Genomic DNA, 23028 nt, shown 5'->3' on the forward strand with positions numbered 1-23028 from the left:
ATGTGCCAGATTTTGTGATTCTTGCTTGTAATAAGATCACACCACTTTTGATCTTTCACAGGCAAAAAGAATAAACTGAGGGTCTATTACCTGTCATGGCTTAGAAACAGGATACTTCACAATGACCCTGAGGTAGAAAAAAAACAAGGATGGATTACAGTTGGTGACCTAGAGGGCTGTGTCCATTATAAAGTCGGTATGTTTCCTCAGTCAGCTTTGCTAATGATTTGTTTTAATACTTGAATAACTTGAATAATAAGTCTTCAAAATGTATAGTGACAAGTGGTAAAATAATACAGGTTTTTCATATTCTGTTTAATAGTAATATCATGCTTTAAATATTATTTTATGCATAAGTAAAATATACTATACTGTATATACATACTGTATATATTTAATAGTGATATTATTTTTTTATATAAAACTGCTGAAACATTTTTACTTTACACAATATTTACTCAAATTTCACTCTGAAATGTGCACTCTTCCATTAACTGAGCAAACAGTCAGTTATGTAGTTATACTGTGTATACACCGATCAGTCACAACATTAAAACCACCTGACTAATATGGTGCCACCAAAACAGCGCCAACCCGCATTTCAGAATAGCATACTGAGATGCTATTCTTCTCACCACAATTGTACAGAGCAGTTATCTGAGTTACCGTAGACTTTGTCAGTTCAAACCAGTCTGGCCATTCTCTGTTGGCCTCTCTCATCAACAAGGCGTTTCTGTCTGCAGAACTGCCGTTCACTGGATGTTTTTTGTTGGCACCATTCGGAGTAAATTCATACATACATACATACACACACACACACACATACATATATACATATATATATATATATGTATATGTATGTATATGTGTGTGTGTGTGTGTGTGTGTGTGTGTGTGTGTGTGTGTGTGTGTGTGTGTATATATATGTATATGTGTGTGTGTGTATATCTATATATATATATATCTATATATATATATATATATATATATATATATATATATATATATATATATATATATATATATATATATATATATATATATATATATACACACACATATATATATATATCTGTATATATATATATATAGATATATATAGATAGATAGATAGATAGATAGATAGATAGATATATGTGTGTGTGTAATATATATATATATATATATATATATATATATATATATATATATTACACACACACATCTATATATCTATATATATAGATAGATAGATGTGTGTGTGTAATATATATTACACACACACACATGTATATCTATATATATATATATACACACACATATACATATATATATGTGTGTGTGTGTGTGTGTATATATATATATATATATATATATATATATATATATATATATATATATATATATATATATATATATATATATATATATATATATATATATATATATATACACACACACACACACACACACACACACACACACACATACAGTTTAGTTATATTGGGCAATTTAATCATATAAAAAAATGCCAAATATCTGCCAATCAATCATCTTGCCCCAGTATATCGACCTATCACTAATAATGATATTGGAATATGACTTGTTTATTAAAAGCTAATTTTTTGTTGTTGTTCGACAGTCAAATATGAGAGGATTAAGTTTTTGGTGATTGCATTGAAAAATTCAGTGGAGATCTATGCCTGGGCTCCAAAACCCTACCACAAGTTCATGGCTTTCAAGGTAAGGGAAAGGTCTTGTCCACTGAGAACCCTTTTAGAAAGAACAAGTAAACTGCATTGCTTTTAAAGAAAGTAGGTCTTAGAACTCAACTTGGCAGGACAGGTACAAAATGTGCAAATTAAGTAGCTATTTTTGTACTTGTGTGTGCATCCAAGAATTTCAACACACCTGTATAAAGAGTTTCTTTGTGAATATCATTACTGTACATATATACTTCTATGTGGCTCTCAATAATCTGAGCAATCGATATATCAATTGAAAAATCAGTAAATCAATTGAGAAACCAATAAATTTAGACATTATGAATGTGGTTTGCAATTTGATTATCAAAAATTAATGAATAAATAAAACATGCTAAATAAACACAATATTGAATTTAGCATTTGATAACATAGATATAATAACTTTTTTTTTGTTATTTAATATACTTTTATGAAGTGATGTAGAATAGTGGTAATAGAAAAAGCAGTTTCTATAATTTTATTTGCTTATTAAAAAAAGCTTTTACATTTTATTTTTAAATCTCTTGCCCTATTATTGACTTCCCTTTTTGGTTTCCAATCTCCTGTCATGCAGATGTTACAGAAGTTAATGGGTCAATGCTGTTCATGCTTTAATTTCTCCTATGACATTTTATAATTGATTGTTTGATTTATCATAGTCGCTTCCTCTCTCTTTCCAAAGTCTTTCACAGATCTTCAGCACAAGCCTCTGCTCGTTGACCTTACAGTGGAGGAAGGTCAGAGGTTAAAGGTTATCTATGGCTCCAGCGTTGGTTTTCACGTGATAGATGTTGACTCCGGGAATCCGTACGATATCTACATTCCGTCCCACGTAAGTGAAGACAGGCAGAGCAGAGGCAACTCTCCCCTCCTAACCCTGACTCCAAGGGACTTTAAATAAGATGACTACTCCCCAGGGACATTGGCATGTAATGTAGTGTTGGTGTCTGTATCACATATGTGTCTTTTAATCACAGACAAGGTCCAAAATTAACTTGCCAAGCAAATGCATGTAAAATAAAATGCAGTTTGGCTGTCAACATAATGGATCATTTAAATTTCAGTATAAAACACATATTATATTCCTCACATTAAGCCACAAAAATATAAAGGCACATGAATGTGTCTTCACATTTTCCAGAAAGTAAAACTTTTTACAGAAAGACTGAAACTATCTCTTATATGATGCTCTGAGTGACACACTGTCTCTTTGTTACAAATATGCAGCTAAATAAACCTATTTTTATATATTTTTAATTTAAAAAAATGCAAAATGCAGTTTAATGGCTGGTTATACAGGTAAATATGAATAGATTATACATTTTCTCAATTCATTCATCATTGGCAGGTGTTGCAAAGTAAATTTTGGACCCTGATTACAGTTTAGAACAACACTGGTGAGTGTTGTGTGATTGAGATGCATAGAGCTGATGAATGGTTATAAAGTTTAAAGGAATAGTTCATCCAAAAATCTAAACTCTCTCATCATTTACTCGCCTTCATGTTATCCCAGATGTGTGTGACTTTCTTTCTTCCGCTGAACACAAACAAAGATTTTAAGAAGAATATCTCAGCTCTGTAGGCCCATACTATGCAAGTGAATGGCGAGCAAACCTTTGAAGCTCCAAAAAGCACATAAATGCAGCATAAACTTAATCCATAAAACTCCAGTGGTTTAATCCATGCACCATCTAGCACTCTGCGAACGCGTCAAGCACTAGGAAGTGTAATCCATCTTGAAATCATGATCGACAAGGAGACTGCAATGATGAGATGTACAGTGAAGAGTGAGTTATATTATGGTCTGTTCTCACACAAAACCGATTAGATTACTGCAGAAGACATGTATTAAACCACTGGAGTCATATTGATTTACTTTTCTGCTGCTTTTATGTCCTTTTTTTTCACTTGCATTGTATGAACCCACAGAGCTGAGAAATTCTTCAAATTTTCACTTTTGTTCAGCAGAAGAAAGTAAGTCATACACATCTGGGATGGCATGAGGGTGAGTAATTGATGAGAGAATTTAAATTTTTGGGTGAACTATCCCTTTAATAAGACATCTCATATTTCAAAGGTCTCATTCTACTGCGAGTAACGGGCATTATTGTTTTAACATTGTTGAGTGTGGTAGAAATACAGTATATCTCCACTCTAAGAGGAAAACATCTCCCCGATCTACGACCTTTGACAAACCAAATGTGTACACAACAAAGAGTGAACCAAAGCAACCAAACCGGTCCAATGCCCCAGTGGCAACTGTAATCTATTAGTTGGCCAGTTTTGAGGTCAGGTCGCCCAGGCGTCTGTGTGGTCGAGTGAAGGGCAGGAGACTTGATTGTTGCAGCAGTTTCTCAAAGGGAGAAGCACTGGCCACCCACAGCACTAGACTGGGCTGGCCCAGGGTGGGGGGGAGCGTCACCTGGTGGGGAATGTTTTGCACTGCGGCTCGTTTTTGTCACTCCAAGGCTCATCTGCGCCCACCCCTCCCTTCCCAGATTCAGGGCACTGTTAGCCCTCACGCCATTGTGGTGCTTCCCAGGACGGACGGCATGGAGATGCTTCTGTGTTATGAAGATGAGGGAGTCTATGTGAACACATACGGCAGAATCACTAAAGACGTGGTGCTCCAGTGGGGAGAGATGCCCACCTCTGTTGGTAGGTTTTGGATGTTTATTTCACACAAAAGCTCTTATTCTCCTTTTAAGAGCCCTGATCCTGGTCTGTGCGTATGCACCTGACCGCGTCCACTGAAAGCCTCTCTTTGAATCAGTCTTCTTCCTAAATACACCTTTGCAATCACACACAAACACATTCCTGTCTACTTGCATTTCTTTGTCCAGTCCTTCTGTCCTTCCTGTCCCTCACTTAACTAGAAGACTGAGCACGTTCTTGCCCATATAATTTGCCCCCATTCCCCTACAGTAGTTGTGCCATCCTATTAGTCTGAACCCTGGCACTTAGTGAAATGTTTGTATGTGTGTCTAGCACATTTACTTGTATAATGTTTTGTTCACACAGTTTACATATTAGCAGCCTAAACTTATTTGATTTAAACCCAAAATAAGTCTTTGCTATTAATCCCTTTAACGTTTGGGGCCTGGGTATCTCAGCGAGTATTGATGCTGACTACCACCCCTGGAGTCACGAGTTCTAATCCAGGGCGTGCTGAGTGACTCCAACCAGGTCTCCTAAGCAGCCTGGTTTCCTGTGAGGGTAGAGTCACATGGGGTAACTTCCTCGTGGTCGCATTTAGTGGTTCTCGCTCTCAATAGGGCACGTGGTAAGTTGTTGCTGGATCGCAGAGAATAGCATGAGCCTCCACATGCTGTGAGTCTCCACGGTGTCATGCACATCGAGCCACGTGATAAGATGTGCGGATTGACTGTCTCAGAAGCGGAGGCAACTGAGACTTGTCCTCTGCCACCCGGATTGAGGCGAGTAACCGCGCCACCAAGAGGAACTAGTAAGTAGTGGGAATTGGGCATTCCAAATTGGGAGAAAAGGGGATAAAATAAAAAATATGACTTTTTTTCTCGAGCAAAAGCCTGAACAAATAAGTTCTAATTTGACCTTGAATCCTCAGTATTTTCTACTATATTTCTACTATATCTACTATATTTTTGGATGAATCTCACAAAATATTAAGATATATTCTCTTAATTTTGGGGTAAAATATGACCTGAACATGTTTTCATGAAAATCACCCAATGAGTAAAACAAACATCCAGGTTTTTCTATTCTAAATGGTTAATTTTTACATTTAACCAAGACAGAGACCTTAATCCATTTAATAAATCATGTAATTCTTGTTGTGTCTTTGTAGATGTGAATATTGGTGTCTTTCAAAATTGCTGTTTTCTGCATTCTTCTTTTGGAATCCATTTTGCTTCAACTCTTGCTTTACTAATATCATCCATTAAATATTGTGCCATGTGTGTGTCTGAAATTAATTTTCAGATTTAATGTTTGTTTATTTGTTTTCATCTTTTCAGCAACAAATGTAAATGTTATGATTTAGTTTGTCTTTGTCATTTGTTTGCTAATTCTGAGAAAATGCAGGGTTCAAATGTAGACCGACAGCCGCCCACCCTGTCAGATCTAAAATGAATGTTTCATCCAAATTATTTTCAACTCTTCAGTGATTCTGCTCTCATAATAAGATGGTAGAATTCATTATCAACACCAAATTATTTGTTATATCAGTAGCAAAGAAAAATCAAAACAACCAAATCACTTCAGTAGAATCTCTATAAAGGACTTTACATAAAATCATTTCTATCTGCTGGAAGTCCTAGAAGAGAGTTCATAGCTCTTTACTCATAAGTATCCAAAGAGCTTTGGATTTTTATGCAAGTTCCTTGAACTATTGTAAGTTCCCTTACCCTTTTGATTAGCCAAATTCAAAATTAAATAGAATAATAACCGTAATGGTTACTTGAATTTCTGATGCTCAGAAACTGCTGCAATAATGACCTCCTGATGATGTGGGGTGGCTTTGGCAGACCTGTTTTTCTTGGGTCTGGGCTAGTTTCAGGTTGCTGTTGGACGTCAGAAGTCGTTGAGGGACGGGGTGTTCTAATATTTATTCCAGTGAGTGTCAGCCCTTTCCTGTCACATGTTTTTGCTCCCTTTCCCATTACCTTCTGCAGCCTATATCCACTCCAACCAGATCATGGGCTGGGGAGAGAAAGCCATTGAGATCCGCTCCGTGGAAACGGGACACCTCGATGGAGTTTTCATGCACAAGCGAGCTCAGCGACTGAAGTTCCTTTCGGAGAGAAACGATAAAGTATGTTACAGTGGCACAGTTCTTTGTTTTAGATGAATATTTTGTCAAATGTTTTTGATGAAGCATGTCATTTCTGTTCCACTAGTGGCACCAAAAGGAATTGCAAAAAAGAAAGAAAAAGTGATGTTTTCAAACAGGTTTCCTAAACGCACCTTTTGCCTCACCCCCAAACTGCCATTATTCAAACAAATAGGTTTTGCCCCAAACTCATGTTTCTAAATGGGATTGCAAATATTATTGTTTCAAAAAGGTTTCCCCAAACACTCTCCCTGTCTTCCATTAGTTGGTCAAAACAGATAGTACCGCCCTAGACTCGTGCCATTGGTTGAGCCAGTCTTGCTATTTCAGGCTGGTCGGGATTCTCAAATAAAGCAATGGAAGTGCCATAGAGCCACAGTGTTTAAACTTAGCAGGAACATCAGCCTGTTAATGTCTTACTTACAGTATACATTTAGTTGTCTGCAAATTAAGCTGGGTCAGGTGAAAGTATTTTAACATTGAAAAAATTTTGCACTTCAGCTTTAAACTTAAAAAATAAATAAAAAGGTAACATTTTACAATAAGTTAAAGGTGCTGTTTTACTCTATTTTAGCCATTCTACTTTCACTAGACTGAGCCATTGAAATAGCCATGCCCCCTCTTTCCAAAACTCTGCACTCCAAAGGTACCAAATTAGCATTGAGACCGACATTATGCAAAAACGGTTGTTATAAACAACAGCAGCAAAATAGCGCCCTCTACTGGCAACTGTTATGAACAACATGGAATAAAAATGGCAGTAAGCCTCAATAATTCGCTGAAACTCCAGTACAATGAGAACATGCAAATGATTGACAGGTCGAAAGTGTCAGAGACAGACACATTTTTGTTTGCTGTTTAGAGTCTTGAGCGGTCACAGAAACAGGTGAGATATTTCACAACTCATTAATATCTTTCAGGAAGGATAAAAAAAAATGTGCATACCATTTCCATTGAAAAAAATCACTTACAGCACCTTCAATGCATAAGGTATCATAACAAACAATTAACAATATATTGTTAACAGCATATATTAATCTTTGTTAATGTTATTTAATAAAAATATGATTGTTCATTGTTAGTTTATGTTAGTTCATAGCGCATTAACTAATGTTAACAAACATAACTTTTGATTTTAAAAATGTAATAGCATATGTTGAGATTAACATTAACCTCCTGAGACCCGAGCATGACTGCTGTGTGCATTTTCCATTCCCCTTTTTGATTTGTAACTAGTAGCCCCTAAGAAACATGTTTTTTGACCAAATAGTTTTCCTAAAATGTATGTCCACATATGTGGACAGTGGGATTAAGTTGGGAAATTTGAAATGCTAAACTATAGAAAGGTTTTTTTTTTTTTTAAATCAAATTGTTTGTTAACCAGGAGTGTTGGTTATTCATGTTTCTGAGATGTTACAGAAATATAATCAGATATTAGCATAACTAATTTTTATTCAAAGTAATGACCAGCATCATCCAGTCACTGCCAACCATGTTAAAATAAAACTATACATTATAAATTCTGAATCTATGTACTGATTACCATTGTCCCATGTCTGCCAAACATCATTTATATCCTTAAACTGAACTTTTGACTGGATGTTAGGAGTGAATGCACTTGGCTGCATAGGAAAGCTATAGGATGCTCCCTAATTAGGGAATCACTTAACATCCAGTGTGCTGTCTATCTGCGCTGGTCTCAGAACAGTTTGAAATGCACCTTAGTTTCATCTTAACTCCTTATACAGTTTCTGAAAGGAACATTTTCCAGCTTTTGGATGCATCCATTGATTCTCTATGTGATAATGAACAGTGAATATATGATATTTTAAGGAAAATGAGCCTATAGTCCACATACGTGGTTGTGTTTAACAGCGTGCCATTTCGCGATAAATCGAGGAAATTTTTAAAATGGCATATCAGATGAAACTAGAGACTCTTGACTGATTTATATATATAAACTTAATGAGGTTTCTTACCAGATGTAGTTTTGTTTCCGTTTCTACCAAAGACAAATGTTGAGATCGGCGCCATGTTGTTTTGTCACATGACTCGGTGCGTAGAAAGTTTAACCTCTTTAATGACAACCAAGAGTCTCCTGAACTGAGATCAGACAGTTTAAATTAAATTATGCATAGCCTATAGCGAAGCAAAAACGCAATGTTAGTTCATGTTAACTAATGCTGTTAACAGATGGAACCTTATTGTAAAGTGTTACCAAAAAAAATCACAATTCACTTAGATGAGATGAGACTGTTCACTATGTAAAGTAAAGCTTCAATAACTCAATGTAGTAGATTCAGCTGATCCAGTAGTTTGGTCTTTAATGTGACAAAGCGGCCATATAATAATGCCCCTGTACATGTTTCTTTTCTGCAGGTGTTCTTTGCCTCTGTCAGATCAGGAGGCAGCAGCCAAGTTTTCTTCATGACCTTGAACAGAAATTCCATGATGAACTGGTAATTCATCCACGTCCCTCCCCTGCATTGTATCCGTGGACCTTTTCTACTTTATTGAAAAGTGTGAAAAAAGGAAAGACCAGCAGAAAATCCAGGTGCACTGGATAAACTTTGGAACAAACTTTGCTGGATCCTTCTCAGAAAAGTAAAAGACAGATCAAACCCACTGCCAAAATTTTGGGTGCCTCCCTAATCTACAAGGGGTGCCGGAGAAGAACAAACGGTCTGCATTATTTTTTATTGCTCTTTCATTGCTGTATGTGGGGTTTATGTTTTTGTCATTATAAATATGTATCTAGATTCTTCTGGAGGTGATTATTGGAAGACTGAAAATATGGGAAATACGACCAACAGAATAGAGCAAATATTTAAAGTGATTTGTACTGTTAAGACACTTTTGACACAATTTATCACCATTGAGCTGAACATCAGTAATCCTCCCTTAAAAGAATATTTCAATAAGGCTGGTTTGTGTGATCAACCCAATATTTAGAGCCCAAACCTTTGTGGGACACATTTGATCCACACTTTGCTTTTGAAGAAAACCTTTTTATGTTTCAACTTGGAATGCACAGAAATATTTATGTAATGCCAATATCACAATGTATGGATTTAACTGATATTTAAGGCTTGTATGATACTTTATTAATTAGCACATTATGTTGGAGCAGACACATCTTGGGCTGAACACACAATGCCTTAAGAATTTGCAAAGCTGCTCGTTTTTATTTTTTAGTCCATATATTAATGTTTATGCATATTTATGTAAGTAAAGGGAAAATATTGCTTTTCAATGGAAATTGATGCCTGCCACTATGGATAAGTAAGATAAGTATATATCCATTCTGATGCTGAATATTCATACTGTGCATTCCTAGTTTTATGTCAAAGCTCTGTTTATTTAGATTACAGTTGTAGTCTGTAGTCACTGTTCCACGTGCTCAGGGAGATGGCGCCGTAAATCGCACTTCTGTAGATCAGACCTTTTTTCCACTGATTTCCATGAGGCACTTTTAGCTTTTGATATTGATTTATTGTGTATTGTGGGCTAACTTTTATGAGAACATGAACTTCCACATGGGCTGAAAAAGATGCAAATCATCTTTGATGTCAGAGTAAGGCTGATAGAAAGCTTTGTAAACATCACAGTGAATGGAAACAGTCCAAGCACTTCAACTCTGATCCATAAATATTACAGAGCTTTGTAGTGAAACATAAAAAAGTACATTTAAAGGTGCTGTAAGCGATTTCCACCATTTTGATAACTTGCACTAGACGAAGACACTGAATTAAACCGCCCACATGGCTTCAACTACATGCCCGCTCTCCAAAAAGCATCCTCCGGAGATATGCCATCAAAACATGAACAGGTGAAAGACAGATCTGTTTCTAATTGTCTAGTTTACTGTTTGGCTAAAAAAGGGTGGGTCGCTCCCCTGACTGATAAAGGTATTATGAGGGAACCCAAAACTTATTGTGAGCAAAAAATTAATTCCTTTCCTGTCCTCTAGGGGACATTTTTGGTATGGTAACGCCTACAACACCTTTAAGATTGCATTGAGTCACACTGTTGCTTTGTAAGAGTGTATGTGCATTGTGTACGTACAAATGGGTGAGTGAATGATGAAATGTAAAGCTATCCCATCAACAATACAAAAAGGGTAGTTGTGTTACCATGAGACACCAGCAATATCAAATATTTTTCATATCAGGAGAAACAAGCCTCCATGTGTCATTAGGATAAGAATGTGCTGCAGTTTAGTATATTTACATCTGTTTTCCCATGATTATCAGCAAAGTGCAATAAAGGCCAAGGGAATCGAGCCTCTTAATATATCTACTCAAGATGGATCTAGGCCTCCAAACAGTTTTTAGAGGGACTTTTCACTACCACCCTCTGTAAATATCCACTTCCTGTTTTGAAAGTGTCCTGCCTCCCAAATGAATGCATAGAAACTTTGAGGGTGTGACAAAATTGTGTGATGATGTATGTGGTTCTGTACGATGATCCTCCTCCTCCTCCAAATCTATCGCAGACGTGTGAATTTGAAGATTTTGTGTGTATCACATGAATCAGTGAATGAAATGTAGTGTCTTGTGAGTTGAGCTTCCTTTTAGGCTACCTCGTTTCTGTACACCTGTCAGATCAGTTCAGTTTTCCATGTGGACGATGACTATTGATGCCGTAAATGAAACCTCTAATTGACACAATATTCAAGATCATAGTTTGAAGAGGCAAGTATTTCTTCTCTTGGGGGCATTATGTCTTTTTGAAATTCAACCAATAGACCAGTGATTTTTAAAATGATCATAATAGGCCATTTCAATTAGCTCAATTGGCTTTAATTATGTTCTAATTAGTTAATGTAAAAAATGCTGTTTTTTCATTACATGTAGACTTGAGGTGATTTGAGTGTAGAGAGTCAGGAACATTCAGAAAAAGAAGTTTAAAAAAAAAAATCATGGTGCAATGTATTGTGCAATTAACAGCCAAATAAAGCCTACACTTCATATTAATAGACTTTCTATTAAAGTCTTTCCAAATGACTTGACGTTCTATTAAAAATAGATGGGATCATTACATTGGAAATTTATATACATTCATTTATAGACATTTATATATTTTAATTGCTGTTTTGGAATGGCAATAGTGTAAATTTACACTTGAAACTGGGATCTTTTGAGACTTCATGTTTTGTTGTCCATCAAACTGAATGGAGTGTGGATATGTGTGCAGGTTTGACATCTGCCCTGCTACTTATGGGGTCTTCCCATCATTTTTATCAACACAGGTGTAAACTGTGAGGTTGGTTGATTTCGTCATTCTCTCATGCACCACTTTCAATGTGGTTTCTTTGTCTGGAAAGCCTTCTGATGTGTGCTTGACCTAATTTAAAAAAACTGGACATTAATGTTGTAAGTACATCCTTTAATATTCAGCCGGAGACAGTTGTTGTTTTATTTCTGTATTTCTCTAATTAGTTTGTCTATTAAACTTTGAGATTCATAGCACAATCGTGTTCTGGATATTGGCTGTTATTTTTTATGTTTGATCCAGTGTGTGAATGTGTGGGTGGGTGTGTGTGTTTTAAAAAAATGTCTTTCTTAAAGGGATAGTTCACACAAAAATGAAAATTCTCTCATCATTTACTCACCCTCATGCCATCCCAGATGTGTATGACTTTCTTCTGCAGAACACAAACGAAGATTTTTAGAAGAATATTTCAGCTCTGTTGGTCCTTTCAATACAAGTCAATGGTGACCAGTCCTTTTCAAGTTCCAAAAATCACATAAAGGCAGCATAAAAGTAATCCATATGATTCCAGTGGTTAAATATGTCTTAAGAAGTGATATAATGGGTGTGGGTGAGAAACAGATAAATATTTAAGTCCTTTTAAAATATGGATTAATTTTATGCTGCTTTTTTGTGCTTTTTAGAACTTCAAAGGTCTGGTCACCATTCACTTGCATTGAAAGGACCTACAGAGCTGAGATATTCTTCTACAAATCTTTGTGTTCAGCAGAAGAAAGTCTTAAACATCTGGGATGGCTGAAGGTTAGTAAATTATGAGAGAACTATTCCTTTAAGCTTGTAAAAAACACCAATTAAAGAATACAGGCATATTTACACTAAAATGAGAATTGTTGAATTTTCTGGATTGCAGACCTTCTGTTAAAAGGTATTTGGAGCTGAAACTGGGCATGTCATGTGTCGTTCACTACAAAATGTGCAGCCATAAAGTTCATATGAAATATTAGGCTGTAGTGTTATATAAAAACATTTTAAGGCTATGAAACTAGGAAGGTCTGTCTTTCTTTAAATATAACTAAATGTAGCCTGGACTTTTAAGAGATGCTGATCTCATCTAAACTGTGCCTAGTCTATGTAGTGGGTGTTTCAGTTAATCAATTTATTACATGGTATACAGGGGTGGACTGGGAAGAGAAATCGGCCCGGGATTTTACATAGAAACTGGCCCAAAAGTTGTCGCTGTCCTTTCCTGCATATCGCTGCCCCCTTCGGCATAACGCGGCGGACCATTTCAGTTTATTCCCGGTTCTCCTGATGGCCAGTCCGCCCCTGATCGACCCCAAAGTGTGTCGGCCCACTGGGAAAATGCCAGGTATGCCAGATTACCAATCCAGCCCTGATTGGTGTATATCAAACAAACAACAAAAACACCAAAAATCCCTCCTGTAATCCAACCCACAAAAGTGCTGAATCTTCTGAATATTTTATGGACGTAGAACTTTAAAGAGTCATTTATTTATTTATTTATTTTTGCTTGATATTCTGATTCGTTTTATTTATTGTTTTGTACAGTGTGTAAATGCGGGTATATCGGTGTATTTAAAGCAGCAGTGTTATTGCTGTTATTTCAAAGGGATTGTTTTTTTTTTAGTGGTATTCTGGATTAGTTTGTCTGAAATAACAATGAAATCTATATTATAATGTTAGAGATGCTTTAATATGAGTGCTTCATTTTACAATTTTAACCATTTAGGTTTTTTTAAGTAGTTAATTTTTATTGGTTTAATAACTTGATTAATTTCAATGTGATATTGTTCAGTGCTATATCGCCTTATGAAATAAATTTCCCCCTGATTATTGCAAAAAAAAATATATATATATATATATATATATATATATATATATATATATATATATATATATTATAGGGTTGTTTGTGAAATTACTCTGGTCCAGTTAATCAGTGCACATTTTGTTTAAAATTGCATTTCAAATGTGATAGCAAATGTTGGTGGATCAGTCATGAACGGTAAAAAAGCTAGCAATAATGATTACTGAATCGGATACTTCATGTTATACCTTTTCTATTCTGGCTGAATAATGCAGCTCCAATTTTTGAACTTATTTAAATGGAGTTAAGTCACTGAATGAGGAGAATGTGAAATTGATAAAAGGAAAATATTTCAGACTTTGAACACTCACCAAGTGTTTTCACTCGTCACCTGAAAGCGACATTTTTTTTTTGTTTTTCTTTGCTTTTTTAAATAAATTGACACATCAAACCAGACCGTGTGTTCTGTCATATTTTACATTATTTAAAAAAATTATGTTCATGGGTCATGTTTTTTTTTTCTTTTCTCTTTGGTTTTTAATGTAAATGATACGTTTTTTCTGCTGTTCAGTTTGTGCAGTATCAATGTATGATTATTTTCGTATATGGAGTAAGTTGGAACAATGGGAGCTTGCTTATTATATGCTATTTAATTGCTTTTCTGCACAATATAAAGAGCAAAATGATCGTGAAATGCATTCATCCAACTGCAGAAGTATAAAAGGTAACACAGAAACACAATTGTTTTGGCCATCATATTTGACCCTTATGTTGTGTTCCAACTTTTCCTTTCTTAAGATTTTTTTGTTGTTCTTAATCCAACTGGAATGAAATTCTTTCACTTTGTTCACATGGTATCTGAAAACAAAAAACAATTTTTGACTATTTTCTTTACATTATTTTTGTTTTTTTTTTCACTTTGTTACACTTGTGTTCTCAGTCAAAAATGGTCGGCTATTGGAAATGAATGTATTTGACTACAAAATACAGAAATATTAAGTGTTCAGGAGCATCCCAACCCTTTAGGTAAGCACATATGTGGATGTGTGTTTGCACACACAAAGTCCTCTGACATGTGCACACATACACAACACACTCACACATACACACTGCGTTGAGCGCCCTTTTGTGAATCGTCTTTCTGATGTACACACTTTGAGGACTATTTCAAGATCTACATATGTTGTTGTGTTTGGGCTTGTTTGAATCTGGTAGTCTGCTGTAAGTTATGATGTCATTGTCTATGTCAGTGGTTCCCAACCATGTTCCTGGAGGCCCTCCAACATTACACATTTTGGATATCTCCCTAATCAAACACACCTGATTCTACTCGTTAGTAAAGACTCCGCGACCTGAGTTAGGTGTTTCAGATAAGGGAGATATACAAAATGTGCAGTGTTGGGGACCACTTGTCTATGTTATATGCATGTTTCAGGAAGTAATAAGGAAAGATGTGACAAAAGACCCTCCTGTTTATAATATTTATGTGTGTCAGTGGGAATTTCATACACTAAAACTCAGTGCAGTTTTATCTCTGAGTGAAACAAATTTGCTCATTGCATTCTACAAATGGATACCTATGAATTTATTCAAATGAATCCATAAAATATGGATCAATTTTATGCAGTTTTTATGTGCTTTTTGGAGCTTGAAAGGTCTGGACACCACTGACTTGCATTGTATGGACCTACAGAGCTGAGATATTCTTCTAAAAATCTTAATTTGTGTTCTGCAGAAGAAAGTCATACACATCTGGGATGGCATGAGGGTGAGTAAATAAGAGAATTTTCATTTATGGGTGAACACTCCCTTTAAGACAATTTTGAACCAGGTGTTAGAAACCAATACAAAAGCACTGCTAGAGAAAACAAGTGACTTTTGACTCAAACCCTTATACAGATATATAGCCAGTGTGAACCTGTCCATAAAAGATGATGTTCTAACTACCGACCCTAAACGCTAAGCGGCACTAAGCACACATTTCAGCCGCAAATCTTCTTCCTCTCCGCAGAAGAACCAGAATCCCGCCCACAGTACGGATGCCGCATTAAAATTGGCGGCGCTTGCGCGTTGACGCTCCTTTTTTTCTTGGAAGTAAGTACTGCATGAAGCGTGTTTGCAATGTGATGAAATGTTACACAGAACTTTCTTGTCTTAATGTTCTCTGTAAGATGCTATTAGACTTATGCGCGTGTGTCTCGGTGGTGAACTTTACCTGGTCGCCTTGCGAAAGGGTGTTCAGGTGCTGCTTTAAGACGACAGGGGTGTGGAGCAGGCCGCGAGCGAACACAGAGTAGCACGCGCGAGGCCTTTCACAGCGCAGTGACTTGTCATTTAACCGAAAAAGAGGCACGTGAGAAACTTTTGCTTACCCGCGCGATACCCCCTTTCCTGCCGGTTTTAGTTTTATGTTTAACCGCTGTTGTTGTTCTCCTTGATGTGGAAATACATGAATGGGGTTTTCTGTGTTTCAAATCACGTTTTATTGTACGGAAAGATGGCGTTAGCCTATTAGCCGGAGTGATGGATCAGCGGCAAAACCACATTGACTAAAAACGATTCAAGTTGAGGCAGACACGTTTCGCGCCATTTACTGTAAACTATGACTTTAACGTCCGAACGAGTTATTCAAACGGTTCTTTTTTTTTTTTTAGTTACATTCGAGTTTAGCTGTTAACGGCGTTGTGACTTGTCATTGAGAGTCCATCTGGCCCTGCTTGGCGTGGTCATTGTTCATTTAGTGTAAAATAACGAGCGTAAAGTGTGCTCTGTGGCTCGTTAAACTTTTTTTTCAACCCTAACTTTGTTGCTAACTTAAGTTTACACTAGTAATTTATTTTGTTTCGGGGTCGAAAACTAAGTCGTGAAATAAAAGCAGCATGTTTGCGGTGTTCTGAAATATTCGGTTTCTGAGATTTTCGGTTGCACTGGGCGGAGCGTACGTGAATATTCATGAGTGTCCTGTTTCGTGTTAAAGCGACACTGAAAATATTAGTGCCTGCTTGGATTACAGTTATTTTAAACTATGTTTTCGGAAAGGTAATTATGTTTCAGCTTCGAACGAAATTTAAGCTTAACTGTTCGTTTTTTCGCAATTTATAGATTGTGCATGCACTAATATTTTCAGTGTCGTTTTAACACGAAACCGGAAACTCGTGAATATTCATATCTGCTCCGCCCAGTGCAACCGAAAATTTCAGAACAGCGGCAGGTTTGGCTGCCAATGTAATAAAGTAGTTTGGTGTTTTCACACGATTTAAAAGTGATTTCGATGGTCGTATGTGTTTGATGCAATTTAGGGACTTGCAAGACACTTTATTGTATGAGAATAGCCAACTCATTGGGTGCCAGACAGTGGAAACTTGGGTTCATTCACACGTGTCTGTTTTGTTTAACCATTAAGACGTTCAGTATATTAACTTGTTCAAATACTGGGATGCGAACTACTACCCTTTTTTGGCTAAAGTCACCTTTTTTTAAGCTAATGTGCCCCCAAAAAATTGACATTTTTCCACTTTATTTAAATCACTTGAATTGGGTACTTGAAGCTTAAACACTTAAAGCTTTAAATACAGCAAACAAGTCAACAAAAAATGCAGCCATGGAACACCCATGACTTTTTCACCTTTCATGAGTTTGCATCCCTGCAAATGTATACCCAAGATTAATGCAACTTTTGTTTTATAAGTTTATACATGGTGTAACATACTGATTCCTCTCTTACCCTTTTTTCCAGTGCCCCTTGATTAGATCCCCATCATGGCAGATCCAGATCTTGATTTCACCAGTGGTGATGCAGGGGCGTCTGTCACCTACCCCATGCAGTGCAGCGCCCTGCGCAAGAACGGATTTGTGGTCCTCAAAGGTCGCCCTTGCAAAATTGTTGAAATGTCCACTTCTAAGACTGGCAAGCATGGTCATGCAAAGGTAATCCTTTAATGGAGGTCACTTTATGTTTAAGTAGTTATTGTAATTGGTTCCTTTTGTTAAATACTTGAATATCTCCTGGCAGGTTCACCTGGTTGGGATTGACATTTTCACAAATAAGAAGTATGAAGATATCTGCCCCTCCACCCACAACATGGATGTGCCTAACACCAAAAGGAATGATTACCAGGTGAGCATGCATGACTGCAAAATCCAAAATCACATTTATTGGTCAATTGTTGCGTTGATTGTTGGGGGAAAGAGTCATATTAACCAAGCCTTAATGCAAACATTGCAATGAGGCTCGATCCAAATTATTCTCTTTCCTTTTAATGAAAAAATAATCACCAAATTTGTTGACCAAGTCTTGGGCAACAAGGGCAAGCTCAGTGTTTTTTCTCAACTTGTTGAATTGCGCAAGTTTATTCAGGATTACACTTACTGTTTACTAGTCCTTGTCCTGATTAAAATTGTCCCTGATGTGTGAGTGCTGAACACATGTTGGTCAGTTTATTTATTAACCAGTTGTATTCAGTTCGTTTGAGTTTGTGAGTTACTTGGCACAATTTGTTTTTAGTGCAAAAATAAAAGCGTTTTCAGTTCTTGATCTTGCGAGGACATTACCTGCTTTTCTGAATGTCCCGATCCCATATTATCGGTATTTTTATTTTTTGCTTGTACAGACAGTCTTGTAAGGTTGGTACTGGTACAGTGACATTTTATTTCACCTGTAGATTTCATTCATTGATGGAGAACCAATCAGAGTTGTTAAAGCTAAATTCATATGATTACTCTTGGATAAATTGACTTTCTTCCCACATATAAAATCATTAAGGAACCGATGCTTGAAAGCTTTCGACATTCTTAAAGTACTGGCAAAAATAAAATGGGGTGCAGATTGCACTGTCCTTTTGTGGCTATACAGACTGTTGGTCTGCTCTCGACTGGATTATGGGAGTATAGTTTATGGTTTGGCCAGAAAATTGTACCTACAAATGCTGGATACTGTACATCAAGGATTGAGACTTGCTTTGGGAGCCTTCAGTACTTCTCCTATCCAAAGTTTATACACAAGCAAATGAACCACTTCAAATTAGATGCCTGAAATTTGCTCTTCAGTATGCAGTTAAGATAAAGACTAATCAACACAACCCAGCTTACATGCCAATCTTCCATCCACAGTATTTGCATTTGTATGAGACCAGACCCAGCTATATCAGACCATTTGGAATGTGATTCAGACCACATATAGAAAACTTGGACATTTTGATATTCTAAGCCAGACTACCTTCTGCCCAATTCCTCGGAGTTTAAATAAATTATGCATCAACCTGGAATTGACTTGCAATAAGAAGGCTGAAACCCTCCCACATATAACAACAGCATGTCCTTGACGTAAGAAACCTTCACCCCTCCCATAAACCTATACACCGATCAGCCTCAACATTAAAACCACCTGCCTAATATTGTGTAGGTCCCCCTCGTGCTGCCAAAAGAGCACCAAACTGTATCTCAGAATAACATTCTAAAATGCTATTCTTCTCACCACAATTGTACAGAGCGGTTACCGTAGACTTTGTCAGTTTGTACCAGTCTGGCCATTCTCTGTCAATAAGGCATTTCCGTCCGCAGAACTGCCCCTTACTGGATGTTTTTTGTTTTTGGCACGGAGTAAATTCTAGAGACTGTTGTGCGTGAAAATCTCAGAAGATCATGAGTTACAGAAATACTCAAACCAGCCCATCTGGCACCAACCATCATCCGTATGATTATCTAATCAGCCAATCGTGTGGCAGCAATGCATAAAATCATACCGATATGGGTCAGGAGCTTCATTTAATTTTCACATCAACCATCAGAATGAGGAAAAAATTTGATCTCATCGATTTGGACTGTGGCATGATTGTTGGTGCCAGACGGGCTAGTCTGAGTATTTCTGTAACTGCTGATCTCCTGGGATTTTCACGCACAACAATCTCTGGTACCAGACTGGTTCGAACTGACGAAGTCTACGGTAACTCGGATAACCACACTGTACAATTGTGGTGAGAAGAATAGCGTCTCAGAATGCTATTCTGAGGTGCAGGTTGGCGCTGTTTTGGCGGCACGAGGGAGACCTACATAATATTAGGCAGGTGGTTTTAATGTTGTGGCTGATCAGTGTATAAACAGATGGGTCGAAAATAGACAATCATTGGTCACCTACAGTATGGCATTTGCATCCTAGACCAAAGTTCTGTTTTTACAGCAGAGGCCTGTGCTCTACTCCTGGCTCTGGAATATATTGAAAATGCAAAAGAGCGGAACTTTATTGTAGTCACTGACTCTAAATCCTGTCTTCAAGCACTGGAATCTTTGAAGATGGAACATCCCATTATTGTTGATATTTTAATGAAAGCAAATCAGCTGCAGAGAAACTATTACAACATAATCTTTTGTTGGTTCCCGAGACATAGCGGTCTTCTTGGAAATGAGCAAGCAGACACGGTCGCTAAAAAAGCTCTCACAAAGAATTAAAGAGTGCAGAATCCTACCCTTGGACCTCAAGCCCCGATTCAACCACTATATTTTAAATAAATGGCAAACAGAATGGGAAGGATGTCTTAATAACAAACTATTTGAAATAAACCCTGTGGTTGGAATAAGATACATTTATCCCTTCAAATCTAGACATGACCAAGTGGTATACACAAGGTGTTGTATAGGACACACTGGACTGACCCATGGGTATTTATTGAAAGGTAAAGAACTACCAAAATGCCAATATTGTAACACCCCTTTGACTAAAGCATGTGCTCCTGATCTGCCCTATTTTTAACATCATGTGACAGCTTTTTATCTGGAAAAATCTTGAAAGACCTTTTGTAAGATGTGCCCAGGAATGCTCTTGGAATTTTTATCAAAAGTGCAACTAAAAGATCTTTTATAGAATTGATTTATTGTACTGGATTGAATAGACTTTTCTATGTATTGTTTTTGCAAGGTGTGATGTATTTATGAATTGATTGCCACCTGTATTTGCCATGAAATGGCCATTGTAGCTGATATGGCAATAAACACCTAACAAACAAACAACTGGGGATTTCAGACAAAGTGTGTCCTTTCAGTTTTTGTTTCTCTCAGTGAAGTGCTGTCAACTAGGGCAACAAAACCTGTTGGTTTAGCTTTTGTTAGGAATCTGCAGAAGATTAACACACAGAATGTATATAAGAAAGGTCTTTGCCGGCTCTTCAGAAGGCTTGGGTCATTCAGTGCATGTAAAACCATGATTAGCATGTTTTATCAGTCTGTGGTAGCAAGTGCCCTCTTATGCAGCCATTTGCTGGGGAAACCGCATTAAAAGTGCGGATACCAACAGGATAGATAAACTGCTGAGGAAGGCATGGCCTGTCCTAGGGACCAGTATTGACCCACTAAATGTTGTGACTGAGAAGAGGTTTTGTATGTATTATGGATAACCCTGCCCATCCACTACTTGACACTGAGTTATAAGAGCACCTTCAGTAAGATTTAGAATACCCCAGTGTACCACTGAGAGACATAGAAAATCCTTTCTGCCTGCTGCCTTTAACCTATTTCATTTGCTCCTGTAAATAGTGTATATGTGTATATATTTTGTATTTGTACTTAATTTTATCTAACAATTGCATTTTATATTTGGATTAAAGTATTTCAGTCAATCAATTTCTATTCCTGACATGTTAACATTTGAACAATATTCTAAGGGCTCCTTTCCATTTTCTTAGCTGGTTGACATCAGTGAGGGGTTCCTGTCCCTTATGTTGGACAATGGTGACGTGCGCGAGGACCTGCGCGTGCCAGACGGTGACCTGGGCAAAGAAATTGAAAGCAAATTTGCAGCTGGTGAAGAGATGTTGGTAAGTACACCTATTTCAACACTTGGTCTCAGCTTATCACTGCCGATACTTCCTGAATTGTTACTCAGTTTTTTGCCACTTTGTTTCCCAGGTTACTGTGCTTTCAGCTATGGGTGAAGAATCTGCAGTGGCTGTCAAACCTATGACCAAATAGGAAGAGAGACTGGGCTGCTCAGGCTGCAACATGCTACACTTTAACATTAACACTTTTTTTTTTTTTTTTTTTTTTTTTTTTTTGGTTTTATTTGTCACCAAAGCTATGGCCTTCACAAGCAACCACAAATATTTTTTGGTGTGATTGTATTCCTTTTTTCTTCTCCTCCCAAAACTGTGCTGGACTTGTTGGGTCAGTTGGCATTCTCTCTGGAAAAAGAGGTTTATTATTGTTAGTGTGTTTACCCCCCCCCCCCCCCAAAATTCCAAAGTTTTTACTGCTTCCATTCCTGAACGTTAAATAATGGGATCCATTTTTCCTTTATGTATCTTTCTTAATTGTAATTGGTGTGCTGAATTTATGCAAGGTCTTGCAAAGAGAGGAAAGACCCAACTGACACTGACCTTAATCTCCCCCCCTCTGGGTGCCATACTTTAACTTTTTCCTCTTATGTGATCTATGCCATAATGGCACAATGATTAATTTCTCTTGATTGAATGCCTTTTCCCCCAAAAGTGAGATGCACACTGGTATTTGGCACTTCCTTGTTCATGCAGAACAGCTATGACTGAGAAATAAACTCTGGTGTAATTCCTCTTAAATGCCAGTCTCAAATTGTTCAGAAGTGGAAAAGGATGTGATGGCCGTGTGCGAATACCTCTGTAACGCAATAGCAGCCAGCTTGGTTTTTGGCTGTCATTGACGACCTTAAATAAAGTGTTGAAGCCTGTATTTGTCTCCAGGGAGGCTCTTATCGGTGCTGCCCCAGAATTAGCTTTGGGCTCTTAAGGACAAAATCTTTGTGAGTTCTAATCTTCCTTTGTTCACTTGAGGCCTTTGTTACTTTAATGAAGAGGGCAAAAATAAAAACTTAATAGATGACCTTTTTTTTTTGTTTATGAAACACTTGGTCAGTTTTTAAAATTAAAACATTTCAGAATGCTGGTTAAGGTGTCACTTCATAGTTCCTGACATTTGATCTTCCTGTTCTTTTAATCTATTAACAATCTTTTCTCACACTGTCTGGGTGTAAAAAGTAAAACGAGAAAAATGGCATAGTTGAACCTGTCTGGTAATTTTGGTCCACTCCACTCAATGAGGTTAAAGCATATACTTGTTAACTTCAAAGTGCTATGCCTTTTGTGGAGTGTTCTCACATCAGAACAGTGTTCAGTAATGCACCCTGAAATGTCAGGGAATTTGTGTTTTCACTCTATGAAAGTAAATATATATGAATGCATTTCTAAAATGTCCATTGTATGATTTAACAAGCATATGGGAATTGTATCTTTTAGGAATTGAACAAGTGCAAGAAACTATTTTAAAAGATGAAGTCGATTACAGGGAAAGAAAGGGTCAAAGCTTTGTCAGGCTGGGCTGCCAAATCCTATGCCTGGGCGGAGCAAACACTCATTTCCCGTTTGTGGCTGGGTGCCCAGACAACACTGACTAAAAGTGTATTGCATAATAGCCTATTTAGATACTTGAAGGAA

The 23028-nt window shown here is 37.0% G+C and overlaps 2 protein-coding genes across 5 annotated transcripts in view; both read left to right on the forward strand.

The window, feature by feature from the left end:
- Positions 1 to 13614, forward strand: part of LOC127431603 (TRAF2 and NCK-interacting protein kinase-like) — a 92645-nt gene extending 79031 nt beyond the window's left edge. For all 4 annotated transcript variants that reach the window (XM_051682090.1, XM_051682092.1, XM_051682091.1 and 1 more), the window contains 6 exons: positions 62 to 196; positions 1622 to 1722; positions 2407 to 2556; positions 4223 to 4382; positions 6377 to 6516; positions 8914 to 13614. In XM_051682090.1, coding sequence (XP_051538050.1) covers positions 62 to 196; positions 1622 to 1722; positions 2407 to 2556; positions 4223 to 4382; positions 6377 to 6516; positions 8914 to 8997 — 770 coding nt within the window. In that variant the 3' untranslated portion in view covers positions 8998 to 13614. The remainder of the gene's footprint in view (positions 1 to 61; positions 197 to 1621; positions 1723 to 2406; positions 2557 to 4222; positions 4383 to 6376; positions 6517 to 8913) is intronic.
- A 1963-nt stretch (positions 13615 to 15577) lies between these two features.
- LOC127431635 (eukaryotic translation initiation factor 5A-1-like) lies at positions 15578 to 22480 on the forward strand. Its single transcript, XM_051682166.1, has 5 exons — positions 15578 to 15670; positions 17313 to 17503; positions 17589 to 17693; positions 21250 to 21381; positions 21473 to 22480. The coding sequence occupies exons 2-5, from the start codon at positions 17336 to 17338 to the stop codon at positions 21533 to 21535; spliced, it is 468 nt and encodes a 155-aa protein (XP_051538126.1). The 5' UTR covers positions 15578 to 15670; positions 17313 to 17335; the 3' UTR covers positions 21536 to 22480.
- Positions 22481 to 23028: the final 548 nt, after the last annotated feature.

This window comes from Myxocyprinus asiaticus, chromosome 41 (assembly GCF_019703515.2).
Source record: "Myxocyprinus asiaticus isolate MX2 ecotype Aquarium Trade chromosome 41, UBuf_Myxa_2, whole genome shotgun sequence".
Lineage (NCBI taxonomy): Eukaryota > Metazoa > Chordata > Actinopteri > Cypriniformes > Catostomidae > Myxocyprinus > Myxocyprinus asiaticus.